Source organism: Elephas maximus, chromosome 16 (genome assembly GCF_024166365.1).
Source record: "Elephas maximus indicus isolate mEleMax1 chromosome 16, mEleMax1 primary haplotype, whole genome shotgun sequence".
Taxonomy (NCBI): Eukaryota; Metazoa; Chordata; class Mammalia; order Proboscidea; family Elephantidae; genus Elephas; species Elephas maximus.
In genome coordinates, this window is record NC_064834.1 from 24,316,417 (window position 1) to 24,334,955 (window position 18,539).

The 18,539-nt window shown below is 39.6% G+C and overlaps 1 protein-coding gene across 2 annotated transcripts in view; it reads right to left on the bottom strand.

Annotated features, from left to right (window-relative positions):
• Nucleotides 1–14,767: 14,767 nt before the first annotated feature.
• Nucleotides 14,768–18,539, bottom strand: part of REEP3 (receptor accessory protein 3) — an 84,674-nt gene continuing 80,902 nt past the window's right edge. Inside the window, exon 8 of one of the 2 annotated variants that reach the window (XM_049855069.1) lies at nt 14,768–17,939. In XM_049855069.1, coding sequence (XP_049711026.1) covers nt 17,865–17,939 — 75 coding nt within the window. In that variant the 3' untranslated portion in view covers nt 14,768–17,864. Of the gene's footprint in view, nt 18,506–18,539 lie in introns of both variants that reach the window. The other variant, XM_049855070.1, reaches the window with a different exon arrangement.

Genomic DNA, 18,539 nt, shown 5'->3' on the forward strand with positions numbered 1-18,539 from the left:
TTGTTTATTGGTCCAGTTGTGAGGATTTTTGTTTTCTTTATGTTGAGGCACAATCCACACTGAAGGCATGGTCTTCGAACTTCATCATTAAGTGCTTCAGGTCCTCTTTCAGCAAGCAAGGTGGTATCATCTGCATATCATAGGTTGTTAATGAGTCTGCCTCCAATGCTGATGCCACATTCTTCTTCACATAATTTAGCTTCTCAAATTCTTTGGTCAGCATACGGATTGAATAAGTATGGTGAAAGGATACAACCCTGAGGCTTTAAAGCTTTCCTAACTTTAAACCATGCAGCAACCCCTTGCTCTGTTCAAATGACTGCCTCTTGGTCTATGTACAGGTTCTGCATTGAGCATAATTAAGTGTTTTGGGGTTCTCATTCTTTGCAATGTTATCCATAGTTTGTTATGATCCGCACAGTCAAATGCCCTTGCAAAGACTAAATAGTTAAATATTCCAATATCCAGAATTATAATTATGCCTTTCTACGATCATTTTTGTCTGAGATTACTTGTACCTTAAAAGCCTTATCTAACTGAAGTTGTGGTTCAAAATAATTTTGAGAAAAGTTAGGACAGTATTGATTCTGTTCCTCTAACAGAACCTTGATGCAAGGGTTTTAATAATACTAATAGGGGCTTAATCTGATTTCCTTGTATCTTGAATTTTAGACTTTTTAATCTTAAATGATCACAGAAACATTCGCTGTCTAGTAGCGTTTTTTAGTTTAGCTAGGTTGATGTGTTTTTTCAAAAAGTGCTTGATGATTTTTAAATATCAACTTTTTCCACTGTTGTTTTTAAAAAAAAAAAAAAATCTAGCCTTCATCACGTGATTCCTTACAATATTTTTATCAACTTAACAGAAGTGATTGGGAGAAAATAATGTGTAATAGTAGTATGTCAATTTATTGATAATAAATCCATAAAATATTATGTTGGTATTTATAGTATCATAAAAGAAAGAGTTTTGTCAAGCTCTTAAAATAGGTCAAGTTTCGGATCTAGTTTTAGGGCATGATGTGGAAAGCAGCTTATTATAATTACCTTAAATTATCTCCTCCAACACAACGGAACAAAAGTTAATGGTTGCATTTATTATTTTTAAATTAAGTTGTCTATCTGTAACTTAATCAAAAATAATAAAAATATATTGGAAGGGGCTTACTTTTATAGAGATCTTTTTATTTTTATTTTATTATATTTGCTGTACTTTAGATGAAGGTTTACAGAACTAGCTTCTCATTAATTAACACACATATTGTTTTGTGACATTGGTTGCCAACCCCACAACATGTCAACACTCACCACTTCTTGACCTTAGTTTCCCCATTATCAGCCTTCCTGTCCCCTCCTGCCTTCTCATCTTTGCCCCTGGGCTGGTGTGCCCATTTAGTCTTGTTTTATGGGCCTGTCCAATCTTTGGCTGAAGGGTGAACCTCAGGAGTGACTTCATTACTGAGAAAACCCATATTCTTGGTGGTTTCTCTTGTCTCTGTCAGGCCAGTAAGTCTGCTCTTTTTTTGTAAGTTAGAATTTTGTTCTACATTTTTCTCCAGCTCTGTCCAGGACTATCTTCTGTGATCCCTGTCAGAGCAGTTGTTGGTAGTAGCCTGACACCATCTAGTTGTGCTGGACTCAGCCTGGTGGATGCTGTGGTAGTTGTGGTCCCTTAGTCCTTTGGACTAATCTTTCCCTTGTGCCGTTGGTTTTCTTCATTCTTCCTTGCTCCAGACGGGGTGACACCAGTACAGTATATTAGATGGCCGCTCGCAGGATTTTAAGACCACAGACACTACTCATCAAAGTAGAATGTAGAACATTTTCTTTATAAACTATGTTACGCCAATTGAACTAGATGTTCCCCGAGACCCTGGTCGCCACAGCTCTCAACCCAGTAATTTGGTCCCTCAGGGAGTTTGGCTGTGTCTGTGGAGCAACATGACCTTGCCTTTGTCGTTGTGCTAGTTCCCCTAGTATAGTGTACTGTCTTTCCCTTCACCAAAGTTACCACTTATCTATTGTCTATTTGGTGTTTTTCTCTCCCCACCCCTCTCCTCCCTTGTAACCATCAAAGACTGTTTCTTTTTGTGTGTAAGTCTTTTCATGAATTTTTATAGTAGTGGTCTCATATAATATTTGTCCTTTTGTGATTGGCTTATTTCACTCAGCATAATGCCCTACAGGTTTATCTATGTTTTGAGATTCTTCACATATTCATTATTGTTCTTTATCATTGCATAGTATTCCGTTGTGTGTATGTACCACAGTGTGTTTATCCATTCATCTCTTGATGGGCATCTAGGTTGTTTCCATCTTTTTGCTATTTGAATAATGCTACAATGTACATGCACATGTCTATTCATGTGATGGCTCTTGTTTCTATAGGATATATTCCTAGGAGTGGAATTGCTGGATCATATGGTATTTCTATTTCTAGCTTTTTAAGAAAGCGCCATATTGTTTTCCAAAATGGTTGTACCATTTTGCATTCCCACCAGCAATGCATAAGAGTTCCGATCTCCCCGCAGTCTCCCCAACATTTGTTATTTTCTGTTTTTATGATGCGTGCCAGTGATGCCAGGGCTGAGATGGTATCTCATTGTGGTTTCAATATGCGTTTCTATAGAGATCTTTTTAAGTGTACTATATTTCTGAAAGGTGAACATACATTTTCAATGCATACTTAGGTAACTAAGGAAATGAAACAAAGAAATGAAAAGCTGCAGTAAAGAGCACGTTATTGAACCATTTGGGTGGTCTTCACATGTCCTTTTGCTTGAACGTAAACTTTAATAATTCTTGAAGTATATTTTTTATTTAATACGTGCCTCTGAGAATTAAAAAAAAAAAAATCACATGTGCATAGAAAAAAATCTGGCCAGGATGTACTTCAAAATGTTAATAGGAGTTTTCTCCTGAAGGTAGAACTATAGTTGTTTTTTATTTCTTGTATATCCCAAATTTTCTATAATGAGTACATTACTTTCTGAGTCATAAAATAAACCAATAAATGCTTACAAAGTTCCTTAGAGAAAACACCATCTGATTCTTCTGGTGAAAATTCTCTTTAACAGAATTGAATAGCAGGCAGGGGAGATCATGGAGTCTCCTATGTCATGGCAAAAGGTTGGGATCATATGCCAGAGTTTAAGGAGAGCTGGTGAAGGATTTGAGTCTGGCCAAGATCACTTTAGGCAGATTGTGAAGAATGGATTAGAGGGGAGTAAGAAAGAGGCACAAAGTCCATTTACCAGGCAGTTACAAGAGCCTGACGGAATACCAAACTTTGTGGACCTCTTGAGATCCCGTGACTGCCTCCTTCTCTCTGTCTGGGTCAGCGCTCCAGCTGTGCCCAGTTGTTGCTCTGCTTTTGGAGTTGGATGAGATACCACACCTTGGGCTTGGAATCTGCCTTCCTGAGCAGCCACTAAGGTACCAAATGATAAAATACAACCCAGAAATTTGGGGTTGTTAGTTCTCCATGGGGTAAACCTTAACCAATGACAACTGGAGACTGGGGAGAGGCAAGCAGATATATTTCTCCTCCTTTCTCTTTCTGTGGACTAGTCCAAGATGCAGTTCCTCCTTGTAACTCTTCCAGAGAAGTCCCGTGCCTGCTGAATGATTTCTTGTATCACTGCATGACAGTCACCAGTGTGGTAATACAGTGCCTCTCACTGCATCACATCTTCTTTTGCTTCACTTTCCTTTCCCCTCCATCTCACCATCCTAGGCTTGCACCTTGCTAATAGAATGCCTCAGGCCCTGCATTTGAGGGTAGCTGGGATAAGACCACCTTTACTAACAAAGTGGCATTGGGAGAGTGTAGAGATGAGGGCAAAAATTCAAGAGATATTTAGAAGGCAGTACTGCCACCAATTTGTTGATTGCTCAGATATGTGGGGAGTGAAGGAAGGAGGGTATTTAAGATGACTCAGAGGTTTCTAGCTTGGGCAACCAAGTGGCCAGCACTAGCATGATTCCTAGCATACATTAAGCCCTCATTCAATATTTATTGAATGAATGAATGCATGAATAATGGTATTATAACTAAGGTAAAGACTGCATGAGATGTGCTTATTAATGTATCATGTGTAGAGTAACCTGAAGGAGATTTTAACAAACATTAGGGGGAAGAGTGTTTCTAACCCTTTCACGAGAGGCCCTGACGCAATGTTGAGCCTAGATAGGAGCTGGCAGCCTATTCACAGTTCAAACAGATTTTATTCTTGATGAACCTGAATGTGTACCTGATTTGTTCCAGGTAACACAGCAGAGTTTAAAACATCTCAATTGTCCATGATTCACAGAGCAGCCAGGCACAGTTAACACAGTGTTAAATCCTGAACCTCTCATTTCTAAGCTATTTTCATAAAAAAAAAAACCCACAGAAAAATAGAGCTAAGGAGTCTTCCAAAGACGATCTGCCCAACTCCCCTGGTTGAGAGACAATTTGGCACACAGGTTTAGGAAAAGCACTGATGTTTGTTTTCCTACAGGGCTGACTGACACTGAACTACCAAATAACAATATTATGTTATAGAAAAGCTGTCCAAAACAAGCTTTCAAAAAAACCCACTGCCATCGAGGCGATTCCAACTCACAGTGACCCTGTAGGACACAGTAGAATTGCCCCATAGTGTCTCCGAGGCTGTAAATCTTTATGGAAGCAGACTGCCACATGTTTCTCCCATGGAGTGGTTCATGGGTTCCAGCTGCCGACCTTTCGGTTAGCAGCCAAGCACTTAACCACTGCACCACCAGAGTTATTTAAAAAAAAAAAAAAAAAAGGTTTACAGAACTAAAAAGTAAGGAGCATCTTTTATTCAACCATAATATGGTGGATGACCCCGAAATATGCAGGTTCTTTTTTTCTTTTTGCAAAATTATGGATGTTTTGGCCTAAATGGAACTGATGGCTAAGCATAAATACTAGAGCAGAAATGGCCGTAAAATCATCATTGTGCTTGGCACTAAAACTAAAATTACTGATCTAAAATCATAATGAAAACTCCAGTGCCAATTACAGAGGAACAGTATGTTATGATATAAAATCTTCAAGAAAGGAGAAAATCAGTACAGTCAAGTGTTTTAAATATATAGTTTATTAAAAAATATACATAACTTACTATGTTCCAGGCACTAAGAACTTTACAAATATTATTCATTTAATCCTCATAACAATCTTATAAAGGAGCCACTATTCTTATCACCATTTTACAGATGAGGAAACTGAGAAGAAGTCAAGTAACTTGCCCAAGGTCATAGACTACTGTGGTGGACCTTGGATTAGAACTCATTACCCAACTGCCTTGCATTTGAGGGTCATGGTGCATCTTTTAAACACCCAGCTTGACAAACTGTTTACGCTATGAAAAGGAAGGGGGAACTGAGAGTGACAGAGAAGAACAGATTCATGTTTCCCATCTCATGCTATTCCAGTGCAGGGCCAGATTACCCAATAAGCATGGGCCCAATTGTGCCTTCCCACCAATTTACAGTGCACAATTTCACCTGTCTCCCACTACATCAAGGATGTGGTGAAACCCATGTGAAATTGATCACCACGACTAGCAAGTAAATACAATTAAGCCTGTGAGTACCTTGCTCAATGCAAGCCAGTGTATACCTTGCTTACCGGTTAATCTGCCCCTGTTCCAGTGTATACACTTACTAAGTAAAACAGTAAACAGAATTACTCATAACTGTTTACTTTGTCTCTCTCTCTCTCAAATTGAATGAATACAGATTGATTCACATACTTATATACATGCAAGTTATGGCCACATTCTCATAGCTGGTGTCCATCTTGGAGCAGTAGCCAATCACACTGGGGAAGAACGGAATTTTCTTGAGCTCAGGTTGGCTGAGAGAGACCTTGCTTCCCCACTGCTGCTCTAAGTATGAGTCTCTCTTCATTCATTCAGGTCTTCATATTCAAGATATATTTACTGGGTGCTTTTTTTTTGACATGCCAGGCACTGTTTTAGACTGGAGTCGCTTTGCAGAAGAAGATTGACCCAGTACTTACCTCCATAGAACATACATTTCAGAGGTGAGACAAGCGATTATCAACTAAACAGGTTAAAAAAAAACTTAAAAGATTTGGTAAGAGATATGAAGGAAACTAAACGAGGGTAATTGATTAGAGAGTGGCTATGGCTATGTTGTATCCATATTAGATGGGATGATGATCAGTCTTCTCTGAGGTGACATTTGAGCAGAGATCTGAATGAGGAAGGAAGTCATGCAAGATCTGGGGGTTGAGGGGAAACAATAGCTCAGGCAGAGGAAGCTGCAAGTGAAAAGACCTGAAGCAAGAGTGTGTTTCACATTCTTGAGGAACATGGAGAAGGCCAGTGTGACTGGAGAAGAATGCGCAAGGAAGACTGTGGCGGAACATGAGGTAAGAGAATTAGACAAGAGTCAGATCATGTGGGCCGTGGTTCAGTGTGCAGATTTTATTCCAAATCTGACAAGAGACTACAAGTGGATTTTGAAAAGGAAAGTGAGCAGATTTCATTTACATTTTAAAAGGATGGCTTTTGCTACTGTGTGGAGAATGAAATTTAGGGTAGGGGAGTGGAAGGAAAATAGGAGGTTATTGAAGTAGATTGGGGAAGAAATGATGATGACTTGAACTAGATCGCTAGTACAGGATGTAATAAGAAGGGATGGAGTTTGGGATATACCCATATCTACATCCACATTGATATCTAAAAATTAGACCTGAGAGGAGTGGCTGGTAGATTGGACATGGAGTGTGAGGGAGAAGAATCTAGGGAGATGGAGAGGGAACTATGTTATTATTTGGAAAATATTTTTTGGGGGAGAGTGATGAGAGAAAAACACATGGGAGATATCCTGAGGTAAACTGGGACTGGGGCCATGACAGAGGGGTCACAGTCTTTCATTTCTGGAGGATTTTCTTGGTAACATGACAGGAGGTCCACAAGAGGGCGCACTGCTTTCTTCTAGCCAGAACCATGGTCACCTTCAGTTCCAAGTCCTTTCCTCTGCTAAAAAGTCACCCCTCAAACCACAGTAATGGCTGCGGGGTGGGGGTGGAATTCTATCCTTTTGCAGGTGGTGGAAAAAGTTACTAAAGGGGGGATCAGTGTTGTATAGGAACTATACTATTGATATACTATAAACACATATGCATCTTATAAATTTTAAATGCATATAATATGAATGTCTCCATTATATGTATAGAAATATGTTAGTATTTACCTGGTTAGAGGCACTTTACCTGGCTTTTTAGTTTAGTACTGCTCTCAGAGAATTTAAAAGACTCACATAAGATCCAACAGTTGCCCCGACCTTTTCAGAATTATGCTTTATGCTCATCAAAAAGTTTTCCCACCACCTATCTGTCAGTTTGTTGTACTGTGGTGGCTTGTATGTTGCTGTGACGCTGGAAGTTATGCCACTGGCACTTCAGATATGAGCAGGGTCACCCATGGTGGACAAGTTTCAGTGGAGCTTCCAGATTAGAAAGACTCACTAGGAAGAAAAGCCTGGCAATCAACTTCTAAAAGTTAGCCAATGGAAACCTTACAGGTGACAGCAGAACACTGTCTGACTCCCTTGCTTGGATGTCACCAGGAGGGATCAACTGCTGGAGGAAGACAGTACGTTTGGTGAAGCAGAGGGCCAGTAAGGGCAAGGGAGCTCCTTGGTGAGATGAACTGGCATAACAGCTGCAGTGATAGACTGAAACACATGGTGATCTGAGAATGCTGCAGGACCAGGCAAACATTTTGTTCTGTTGTACAAGGTCGCCATGAGTTCGAATTGATTCAATGGCAGCTATCTATCTCTATCTAAAATCCTTATATGGTCCCACATTTTCATTTGATACAGGGGCTGCTCTAATCAGATTCCTCTATAATTAGCAAAGGGAGAAGATGGGCAGAATAAGGAAGAAGAAAAGAAAGGGATGTTTTTGACACACATCTGTTAATACCGAGTGAAATTTTCTCAAAGAGTGGTCTTCTCTGGGAAGTGGTTGTAAGGGGAAACCCAGAAATCAAATTCCTGTTTTAAAAAAGCCACATTCTGACAAAAGCCTATGCATCATTATTATTTCATTCAATATCCCCTCAATAGACTGAAAGCTCTGACAGGGCAAAGGTTGATGTGACTAGAGAGTTACGAGTTTTGATTGCTTAACAGATGTGTTAAAACTCGTATTCTTAAAGGAGTGACCTCAGGAGGCTATCTTTTCCACCTGTACTGCTGTAGCGCACAACTTTTATTTTGGTGCTAAACAGAGCCTGCTTACGTTAATAGTAATATTAACAATTATCAAATTCTTCCTATGTGCCTGGCTTTGTATTAAGCACTTGATTTGAATGACCTCATTTAATCCATAATCCTTACACCATCTCTATGTATTGGTGGTTCAGTGGTAGAATTCTTTCCTTCCATGCAGGAGAACTGGGTACGATTCCAGTCAGTGCATCTCATGGGCAGCCCCCATGGCTTGGGTTTTGCCATGATGTTGAACAGGTCTCAGTGGTGCTTCCAGGCTAAACAAGAAAAAGGCCTGGTGATCTTCTGGAAATCAGCCAGTGAAAATCCTATGGATCACAACAATCAGATCCCCAACCCATCGTGGGGATGGCTCAGGACTGGGCAGCAGTTGTACATGGTGTTGCCATGAGACCTTGCAACTTGACCAACAGTTAATGACAATAACAACGTTATAGGTGCAGTTACATTTTAGAAATGGTGAAACTGAGGCACCAAGCATCAAGAGGTTGAGTAATTTGCCACAGGTCACAGAGGTATGCAATGCAAGACGTTCGAACACTGTACTGGGAGCATCTAATGCCCTCTCTTTTGATTATTCTCAGCAAAGCCTGATAGTCTTTGGGAGAGGAAGCTAAAGCTTGTTCAGAGTTTCAGCTGATAAACAAGGTAGACTAGAAGGCCCGTGCAAACACCTTGCCTCTAATGGGGCAGATTTGCCATAAATTAGACAGAGTAGTGAATGGAATTATTTTATTTTGCTGGAGGGAGAATATGCAATACTGGGGCTACCAGATAAAAAAAGGAACGAACACATTTTAACATAATTTCCTGTCGGTTGTGCTTTTTCTTTTAGGATATTTCCCCCCTCTGGTTTTCTAAATTATCCCAAAACATTTGAGCAACAACCTGGGGCATTATGATACCCTGAGATGAAAATCTAAGGACAACTTGGATGAAGGACAGCTTTTAAGTAAAAACATGGTCTGCCCTAGCCTTGGTTAAACAAATAGAATGGTAACGGTTTGTTCAAAATGAAGCATCCAACAGACACAGGCTGTTGGAAACAGCCCTGTCTCCTAAGGCAAACACTGTTGCTTAGCGAGACGTGAAAACTGCTCGCAAACCTCCAGGGGCGCGCAGATTTCTTCCGACAACCTCAGGTTTTCCAGAAAGTCCAGAGGGCACTTGTAGCTTCTCCCTCTCCGGGTAGCGGGCTGGGGGGAGGGCGATGAAGAGGAGCATGGGTCGAGGGCCCGGTTCATCTGAGATGACGGTTCTCCCCATCCCGGGAAAGTGTAGGGGAGGCAAAGGGAGAGTGACTCCGCCTGAGGAAAAGCCTGCTTCTCTGCGCAGCAGCAGAGGGCGGGGACCCACTAGGAGCGCGCCCCTTCCCCCCAGGAAGCATCCCTGTCGGCCCCTCCGCCTGCCACCCCTTCCTGGAGACCTGGGTTGTAATATCCCACGCCATAGGGCGGGCTCGGTGACGTGGCGGGACGAGGCACTGCCGTTTACAGGCAAGACCCAGTATCCGTCTAGCATTCCGCTTCTCCAGCTTCCCAGTCACCCCAGCGCAGCCCCAGCACCCCAACAACCCCGGCTGGAGCCCCGCCCCCTCCTCAACACCCTAACCCGCGGACTGGCTCAGCTCGCTCCCCGGGGGCGCCTACCGGCTCTGAACTTGGGCTGCCTGGGCTGGAGGGAGGAGCCGCAGCCGCAGTATCCCCGCCTCTAGAGTTCTTGGACTCCCCGGCCCTCTGAACATCTGGGTGCAGGGTTTAGCGCTCCAGATGTGCCTCCTGGGCGGCCAGATGTGTGCGCTCCCCCGCCCGGAGCCCTGCGGCCGGCGAGTCTGGGCGGGCGCGTGGGAGGACCGGGAGTTTTCCCTCCCAGCTGACTTCAAAGCCGGCGGAACTTCATCCCCTTGGGCTCTCCGCCTTTGCCCCCTAGTCCTCTGGGACGCACTGCCTGAAAGTTTCCAATCTTGCCTCAGCCCGAGGGGCCTTTGGAGCCTCTCAAACCAGCAGGGGTAAAAAAGCAGCTCTACAGAATTCCCAAAAGAAAATCCTCATGTTTTGTCCGGGCGAGACCCTAGTCATGTTCGTGGAAGTCCAGCTGCGAAGCCAGCAAAACCCAGGTGTGGGGGGAGAAGTTACAGTAGGGTTGCATGTGGGGGCCTGCACTGAAGCGCTCTTTGACCGGTTATAGATTTCATATTTGAAGTTGGAGGTCATATTCCACCTGGTACGGGCAGCTCAGGGCGGGGGAAAAAAACCAAGTGAACCTTGTGACTTAACTCCCTTGGAATGTGCCTGGAATAATAAAGGGGACTTGAAAGCTTTTTATGGCCGAGGTAGGTGGTGGAGACGAGGCTCCTTCCCCTGCAGTTGGCGGACGGCCGGGGGAGGCAGTATTGCCTCTTACAGCGAGCGCAGCTGCGCCAGCAACGGGACAAAAATAGTCGGAGCATCTGGTTTAAATCAACCAAAAAGCATTTGTATCAGCTTAATCCACCATCCTACAGAACCGACAGAAGAGCACAAGCCAAATATATTCCCGGTTCTCTTTTAACACTCGGGTAATAGCTGAACCCAATCACATTTTACCGCTGGGATTTCTACGTGTCCTAACGTACAACTGTCACTATTTTATAGACGTTGCAAATTAAACTTCCTTTTCTGAGGTTGTGTGTGGGCATGTACTCAAACATCCACATTTGCAAGCAACGCTTGGACTACGTTGCTTTTTATTTTTTATTTTTTTGGTAATCGACGGCGTTCAACCATGCGGCCCCAGAATAGTAAAAAGTATCCGAGGCCAACATACGGGTTGCTTACACCAGTAAATTCCCTCCCTTAAAGCCCTACTCAGAATTCCAAAGGCAAGTTGGAACAAAAGGAAAACGTGTCTGAGTGTAAAGAGAGAACTTGTGCCAAGAACTACAGTCACAGGCTGGGTAAATAACCTTGTTTTCTCCTTCATCAGTGGCTGCTACCAAACCCCATTCTTGGGCGAGAGCCAACAGTCTGTCTGGTGGAGGGTGCTGCTAATTAGAGAGAGCCCATAAACCTCTCCCTCAAAGAGGGCATGTGACCTCCCTTCAAGTCTAAACAATAAAGCTGGCGAACTGCAGACTGCACTCAACACCCACTGCCCTGCGGATTCCCTAAATAGGAACAGGATGATGGCCAGGCTTAAGAGGTTACCATAGCTCTGCGCTCACACATTGAGGAATCGGTCACTCCACTTCCCTCGTGTAACTCGTTTCAATTACACTCTACAATCTATTTAGAGGAGAGCAGCTTGCAGAGAGGAGGCACTGTCTAATCTAAATGAGGAAGCAATTATTACTTGCTGCAGCTTAATGTGCCTTGAGACTGTCGGGTCAAATATCAGCTTGATCTCACATAACCTCGCTCTGCGCTTTGGCAGTTTATTTATCGCTGCTTTTCTGAAAGGTTTTTTTTTTTTTTCCTTCAGTAAGTTTGCAAAATTTAGTTCCCCCCATCATCAATGTCTTTTCTAATTTTAGATTTTAAATGGATTGTAAAGGCCACAACTTCTACAAATGGGTTAATATTAAATAACTATTAAAAAACATTTTTTTTTTTTGTTTTCTCATTAACATTTCAGAATATAGCAAAAAGAGTTCTGTCTTCCCTTTCTCTAATTTACCTCCCTGGGAGCCCCCTGCTAGATTTAATTTTATACATGTTGTAAACTATAAACAATACAGCTCCACTTTCCTACAACCTAACATATGGTGACTGTCTCCTGCTATATATCCTAACTGTACTCACTTCTAGCTTAAAGGCTGAATAAAAGTTCACCTCCTGGGTAAACAAGCACTTGGTCCTTTGTGTGTATGTGTTTTATTAGTTAAAACCCAGTATGCAGCAACACATGAAAATTCTTTTTGTGAACAGAGGACATAAAAGGGTTTACAAGGTGTGGTTTGAAGGGAGGAAGCCATGGAACAAATGCTGGTGGAAAGGCGAGGAAGGAAAGCTCTTCCTGAGAGGATACACCTCCCTTTTAAGCTACATCCTCTATTCATATCTCTTCTTCCTGCTTGTCTCAGCCAATAGTAAATTATTTGCCTTTATTCTCTTTATCCTTTTCGAAAGCACCCTTTCTCCCCTTACTACTTTAAGAGCCAAATCTACTATGAACTTCAAATGACTCAAAAATTTTCCTACATTTAATCTTCTGATAAAAATGTGACATTTTTGTGTAATGCATAGGTAGCCTGGTACGAATCATTTCTCAGTTAGCTTTTAAAGCATCCTGTGATCTCAGAAATAACCTAGTGTTAGTGGAATTAGCAACCCAGAGCCTGAAGTCACAAAGATTATGGTTGCACCCTAGGTTGGTCACTACGGAGCCTAGAGTCTTCCATTTGTAAAATATGGATGATAACTCTTCCCAAAATGTGAAGACAAACTGAGATACACATTAGTTATCACAACTGAATACAAGGGGCATCGGGAGCCTTGTAATGTACAATTCTTCTTCTTCTAAATAAACCACGTGCTCCAATATTCCCTTGCTTTCTAAGATAAACTAATAAAACCCAGGATTGGTACATTTCTACATACTGAATTAGTCACAAGACTTTGTATTTCAAGGTAAACAGTTTCTTTTGGAATTTAATGTTAAGGATAACTACTACTGACTTCTGGCACTACCATAATCTATTATTGTAGCCCTCAAATTTTGAGTAACTTAAATTAGGCCTAGCAATGATGAGGGAGAAATCTCCACATAGATCCCAACCTATTTCCCAATATTTTGAGATGCCACCACGTCAGAACATGTCAGAATTCAGCCAGCCACTCTACCCTGGCTTCCTCAACTCCTCTATTCATCGACCTGGTCCTATTCTCAGCATTGCTTTTCTCTTCCAAGGCTGATATTCAAAAGCATCTACCTCTCTTCACCTCCCTTCTCTCCCACAATCCTTTTTTGAAATAAGTATTCCCTAAAGACACCAGTTTTAAAGATGAGACCCTGTGAGGATCCTAGGGGACCCAAGTTTAAGAGTCATCTTGACAAATTTGCAAGACTATTAATGTTTCAAGAAATTCTGCCTTAAATAAAAGTTATGCTCTGACTACTCCAGGCGCGAGATGATGTGACCTGAACTAGGGAAAGTTGCAGTGGAGTGAGTTACATGGTCAGATTCGGCATGTAGTTTGGAAAGACCCCAAAGGAGTAACTAATGTATTGGACATAGAATGTAAGGGAAAGAAGAGAATCAGGATTTAAGGGGGAAAAAAAGAAAAGAAAAAAAATCTGATAGAAACCAAGTAAACTATTTAATAACCTAGAATAAATCCAAGTATAAATAATACTCAAATAATCCAAAAATTGATTTGGTAACAGTGAGCCCACTTTTTAAAAGCAAGAATGATTTATCTTAAATTAATTGCTATGCTCTCCTACTTGGGTGTAGGTATTGTGCAGAAACATATGGTGTATTGTACAAAGTAGGCACTCAATGAATATTTTTGAATGAAAAAATATTCATGTTAATTTGATTTATACACAATGCCAAAATACTATACCTTCCTTCCTCCTTCCCCTTGCCCTTTATCTGGGATTGCCAGGTAAAACAAAAAGTGAGCGTGGTGATTATCCTGCTTTTGTTGAGTACTGTCTATCTAGTAACCTACACTTACAATTACCAATCTTGTGCTTTAAAAATTCAATTAAAAGCATTATCTTACACAAAATCAATTTTAAAAACATTACCACAGCCAGATTATGAGGAGGGTGTCTCAAGGCTAGATTATTGACGGGTAGGTAAGAGAGGGCAGAATGTTTTCCAGGGAACACTGAATCAGTCTCTGACAGGATTTTCATTCCATCAGTCTTTCTCAGGAACAGTCAACCACTTAAAGGGCGAATAAAACACTGAATAAAATGCTGCGGTTCATGTATTCATTGTGTTCTTTTGAGTTTTTATTTACATTTCTAACCTGTCTGAACCATCGCAAAGATACGCCCCATAATAAAAATGAAAATATAAAGCCATTTTAAATGCTGCCTGGAAATATTTTACTGGGTTATATCATAATGAAGGAATACAAAGAAATTTTTGTAGAAATAGGATTTCTTTCTAAAGCTTAAATGTGAGACTGACAAATGTCTGACTTTAAAACAGATGGAAGCCCAGAACATTCCTGGGATAGGTAAATGTGAATTTTGTGTTCTATTTTATGCCTGAGACAGTTAACCAATCCAAATTGATGGCTAGGGTGTCTATGCTATTGCTGTTCCTGTCTTTCCAACATTGAAATTTAACAATTCAGTGTTTCTTTTGTAATCCTATGGATGAGCATTCCAGAAAGTATGTGATTTTTATAATTTGCTCTGTAATTTGTACATATGTTGTCCATTAACTAATCAAGACATACTCAGTAATAAATAATACCAATTCATGGAATCCAACATATGTACTCTGACACAAGAAAAAAAAACAAAAACAAAAAAACAAGTTGCCACTAATAAAATGAGTTTATTTTCATATTAAAGTTTTCAAAAAACACACTTGTAAAATCATCCACATTCTGGGCTTAAAGATACAGCCTTTACAAAGGGATTAACAGTTTATAAAACTTTTTTCTTAATTGTTAAAGTTAACAGATTTAAAAGGTGTTAGAAGAGAAAACGTTATGGTCAGTGTTTAAAAAATAAACAGTTAATAATACATTAAATTTGCAAGATACTAGTACAAGATTAAATGTTAAAAAACGCTTAAGGGAAAAAAGCTGTACTTTCTTTTCAGAAAATTTTAATCTACTGTGGGATACACAGTATCCCACAATAACAATGATCTCAAAATTTACCTAACTGCTTTGCAAATGAACCTACCAACACCAGAGAAAACAGAGAAAATTGCTTTCAATTACATAATACTTCCTTAATTTTCCTGATAAAAGATAATTGAGACGAAAATTTAGTCCATTCCAATTAAAAATATAAATTACTGATATGCAATATAAGATAGTAGTGTTTTTTTAACAACACAAAATTTCAAGCATTTTCCAAAAGCACAAACTGTGTTATTTCAGGACAAAATAAAATAAAGGTAGAAAAACACATTTTATCCAATCAAGATTTTACAGAAATTTGGAATATTTACATTATAATACTGCAGAAATCTTTGGTGGTGACATATGGATTATGTTCCCTGAAAACACTTTAATAATAATTTTGTTCTACCCATCAGTGTAGTCAAGTATTTATTATGAAAAAATGCTGGCAGTATCACTTTCTTGCCAAAATCCATATATACAGTGAAGTGTATGGAGGGGACCTTACACAGGACTTAGGTGGGTTACTATAATTAATTACTTAGCATTGAAGCTTGCTTCTGGCTCATTTTCATACCAGAATAAGTATGGTAAAGAATGGATCAATTTTTACTTCTAAACAAACTCTGGAAATAGCTAATATTAATGAACAAGTTGAAAGACTATATAATAAAATAAAACAAAACACCAGCTACAGTTTCTAGATACATTAACTGGCTACCAAACAGGATCATAAATACGCTTGTGGATGTGATGCCCATGCAAGAAATGGTGGGGGGGAAGCAAGGCACTGTGGCTCTAGGGATAACTTAACTTCTCTTAAAACCGGGAGACTTAAAAAGAGAGAAAGGCAAAAGAGCTACCCTGCCTTAGAAGAAAATAAAATATATAAGCCTGTATACAAAGTACAAAGGAAATGACATGCTAAAACACACATGAGGGAGAAGAACTAAAATTTAAGCCATGGGAGAAGAGGAGAAAGAGGAAATGACAGAACACCAAAATGACATCAAATGTGCAGAAGGATGCCACAAAAATATATCAGGAAGCATTGTGAAGTGTGAAGGGCACAGAGTTAAACAAGACTTGCACTACCTCTTCCTGACTGGTGTTACGTTTGATGAAATATTTTGATTCTAGAAATGTAGAGCGATAATTGCTCCAATTAAAAATAGTATTTATGAGTTTACTATGATTAAAGATTTGATACGGAGAGTAGACTTGAAAAAGATACAATGGTGTAAATCAGCCCCCACAGATACTGTTCTTGATACAAAGTCACTCTCATTATCTCATCACACAATTTGAGATGACACTGCCTTTTTGCAGAAAAGATAGCACGCTAGCGAGCATTTATATTGAGACGTCTAAAGCCAGCTGCCATCGAGTAGTCTGTGACTCGCGGTGGCCCCATGTGGGTCAGAGTGGAACTGCACTCCATAGGGTTTTTCAGTGGCTGTTTTTTGGAAGTAGATCCCCAGGCCTTTCTTCTGGGGTGTCTCTGGGTGGACTTGAACGTCCAACCTTTTTGGTTAGCAGCCGAGTGCATTGGCTGTTTGCACTACCCAGGGACTCCTACTGAAAAGGCTAGATCTAGGCAATATAGATAAAACTCTCTTCCAAGAGTTTATAACGAAAAATTACTACAGGAATTTTGAACAGAAATTAAGGAGTTTTTCCAGAAACTAAGAGGCGAAAAATTAGTCAAGGTAAAGCTGATAAAGTTATTCACAGAGTTAAACTTGAGGGGAAAAGAAATTGAATGAATTTTTACTTGGTGTTATGTATCAAGAATGAGATAAGCTAGAAAATATTTTAAAGCTAGTATCAAAAGGCAATGTATGAATTATCCTAAATAAAATAAAATAAACAGTTGCTATTGAGTCGATTCTATACTAAGGTACTCCTGAGGAAACATTTTCTTCTCAGTTAATACTCTGAAGAGGTCCTGAATATACATTACCAGCTGGCTTCATTTCTTAAAAGGTAGAAAGATCAAGATCCCACAAATCTTTCTCACTTTTTTTTTCTTTTGGACAAACAAGTAGAACAGATAAGTAAATTATCTGAGTAAGCATAATTGCACAAATTTGATTACCGATCACTAAAACCATCACCCAAAATATACTCACTTAGGGTTCATAATGCATAGTTACCAATGTAATTAATCTAAGAGTCTCAAAGTTCAATAACTCAAAATCCCTTAGATTAAAAAAAAAATTATATTTTTCTAATTGTTTCTCATATGTATTTTGCGTTGGCACTCAACTTCAGGAAATTATTTCAGCCAGGAGAGAAGTGATTCAAACGATTCTGGTTAATGCCAGGTTTGTAAGCCTGCGGCACATCTGATGCCGGGCTTGTGAAGTGGGTTGGCTGTTGGGCAAAGCCGTGAGCTAGAAGAAACCTAAGTGCTATACCTACGTCTGACTCTATTTCACAAGCTGCCATTTAAAAGCTGAAAATGTAACCAATGTTAACAAAAACATCTTAAATTCAACTACAATGTACAGCTAAGTATGTAAAATTGGTTAATGTTTAAAATCATTTCTTATTTGTAAAGGAGGTAATTAAAAATTGTTAAAATCGAACAATTAGCTGTATTTTCGTATTACTAAAATCAAACAAATTTAACAAATGAAACCCACGTGAAAAGAGATGATGTAATTCAAGGCATTAATGTGACATTTCAAACCGTGATAAACAACAATAAGATAGTGTCAGTAATATTTAAAATAAATGTACAGCCATACTATAAGTAAACAGTCTTCAAGTGTGCAAAACTATTTAGGAATAAAAGTGCAATGTGGATACCTGGTTTTGAAATACTTGCTTAAAAACTTTCTGTTGATGGTGGAAAATCTAGAAAGGGTTATAAAGGTAAAACTTTAGAGAATATATAAAACATACTTTATCATCTTGCATTATGCCCTTGTTACATTGCTGATGGGTTGGAGGTCTATTTAGTTACTACCTTCATGTGATGTATATAACATAAATATGGGTAAACTATACGACAATACCATAAAGGCTGATGTATCCTGAACCACAAAAATACTCTTCCCAAGTATACTCTGGGTTTGCTTTTCATCTTATATTCCAGACACTCAACGTTATTGGTGAATTTAAAACAGACAACATGAGTTTTGATAATTTTCGATATACATATTAATAAACTTTACATAACTACCTTTAGTAGTCAAGATTTGGAAGTGATTGTTAAAGAAATAAAAACTACTTAAAGTGATGAAAGTAAACCCTATCACCGCCACAATTTAAAGAACTAATGTATAAATCCTGAATATATAATGTTAGAAAATGAAGTTGATGTATTAGTATAATTTGTCTTGGGACACTTGAAGCACAGATGGCTAAAAGTACACCTGTGGTCTCTTCTTCACTTTATATTTTAGTGACCCATACCGCACCTGAAGAGAAAAATGTGTTGTTATTATGAATTAC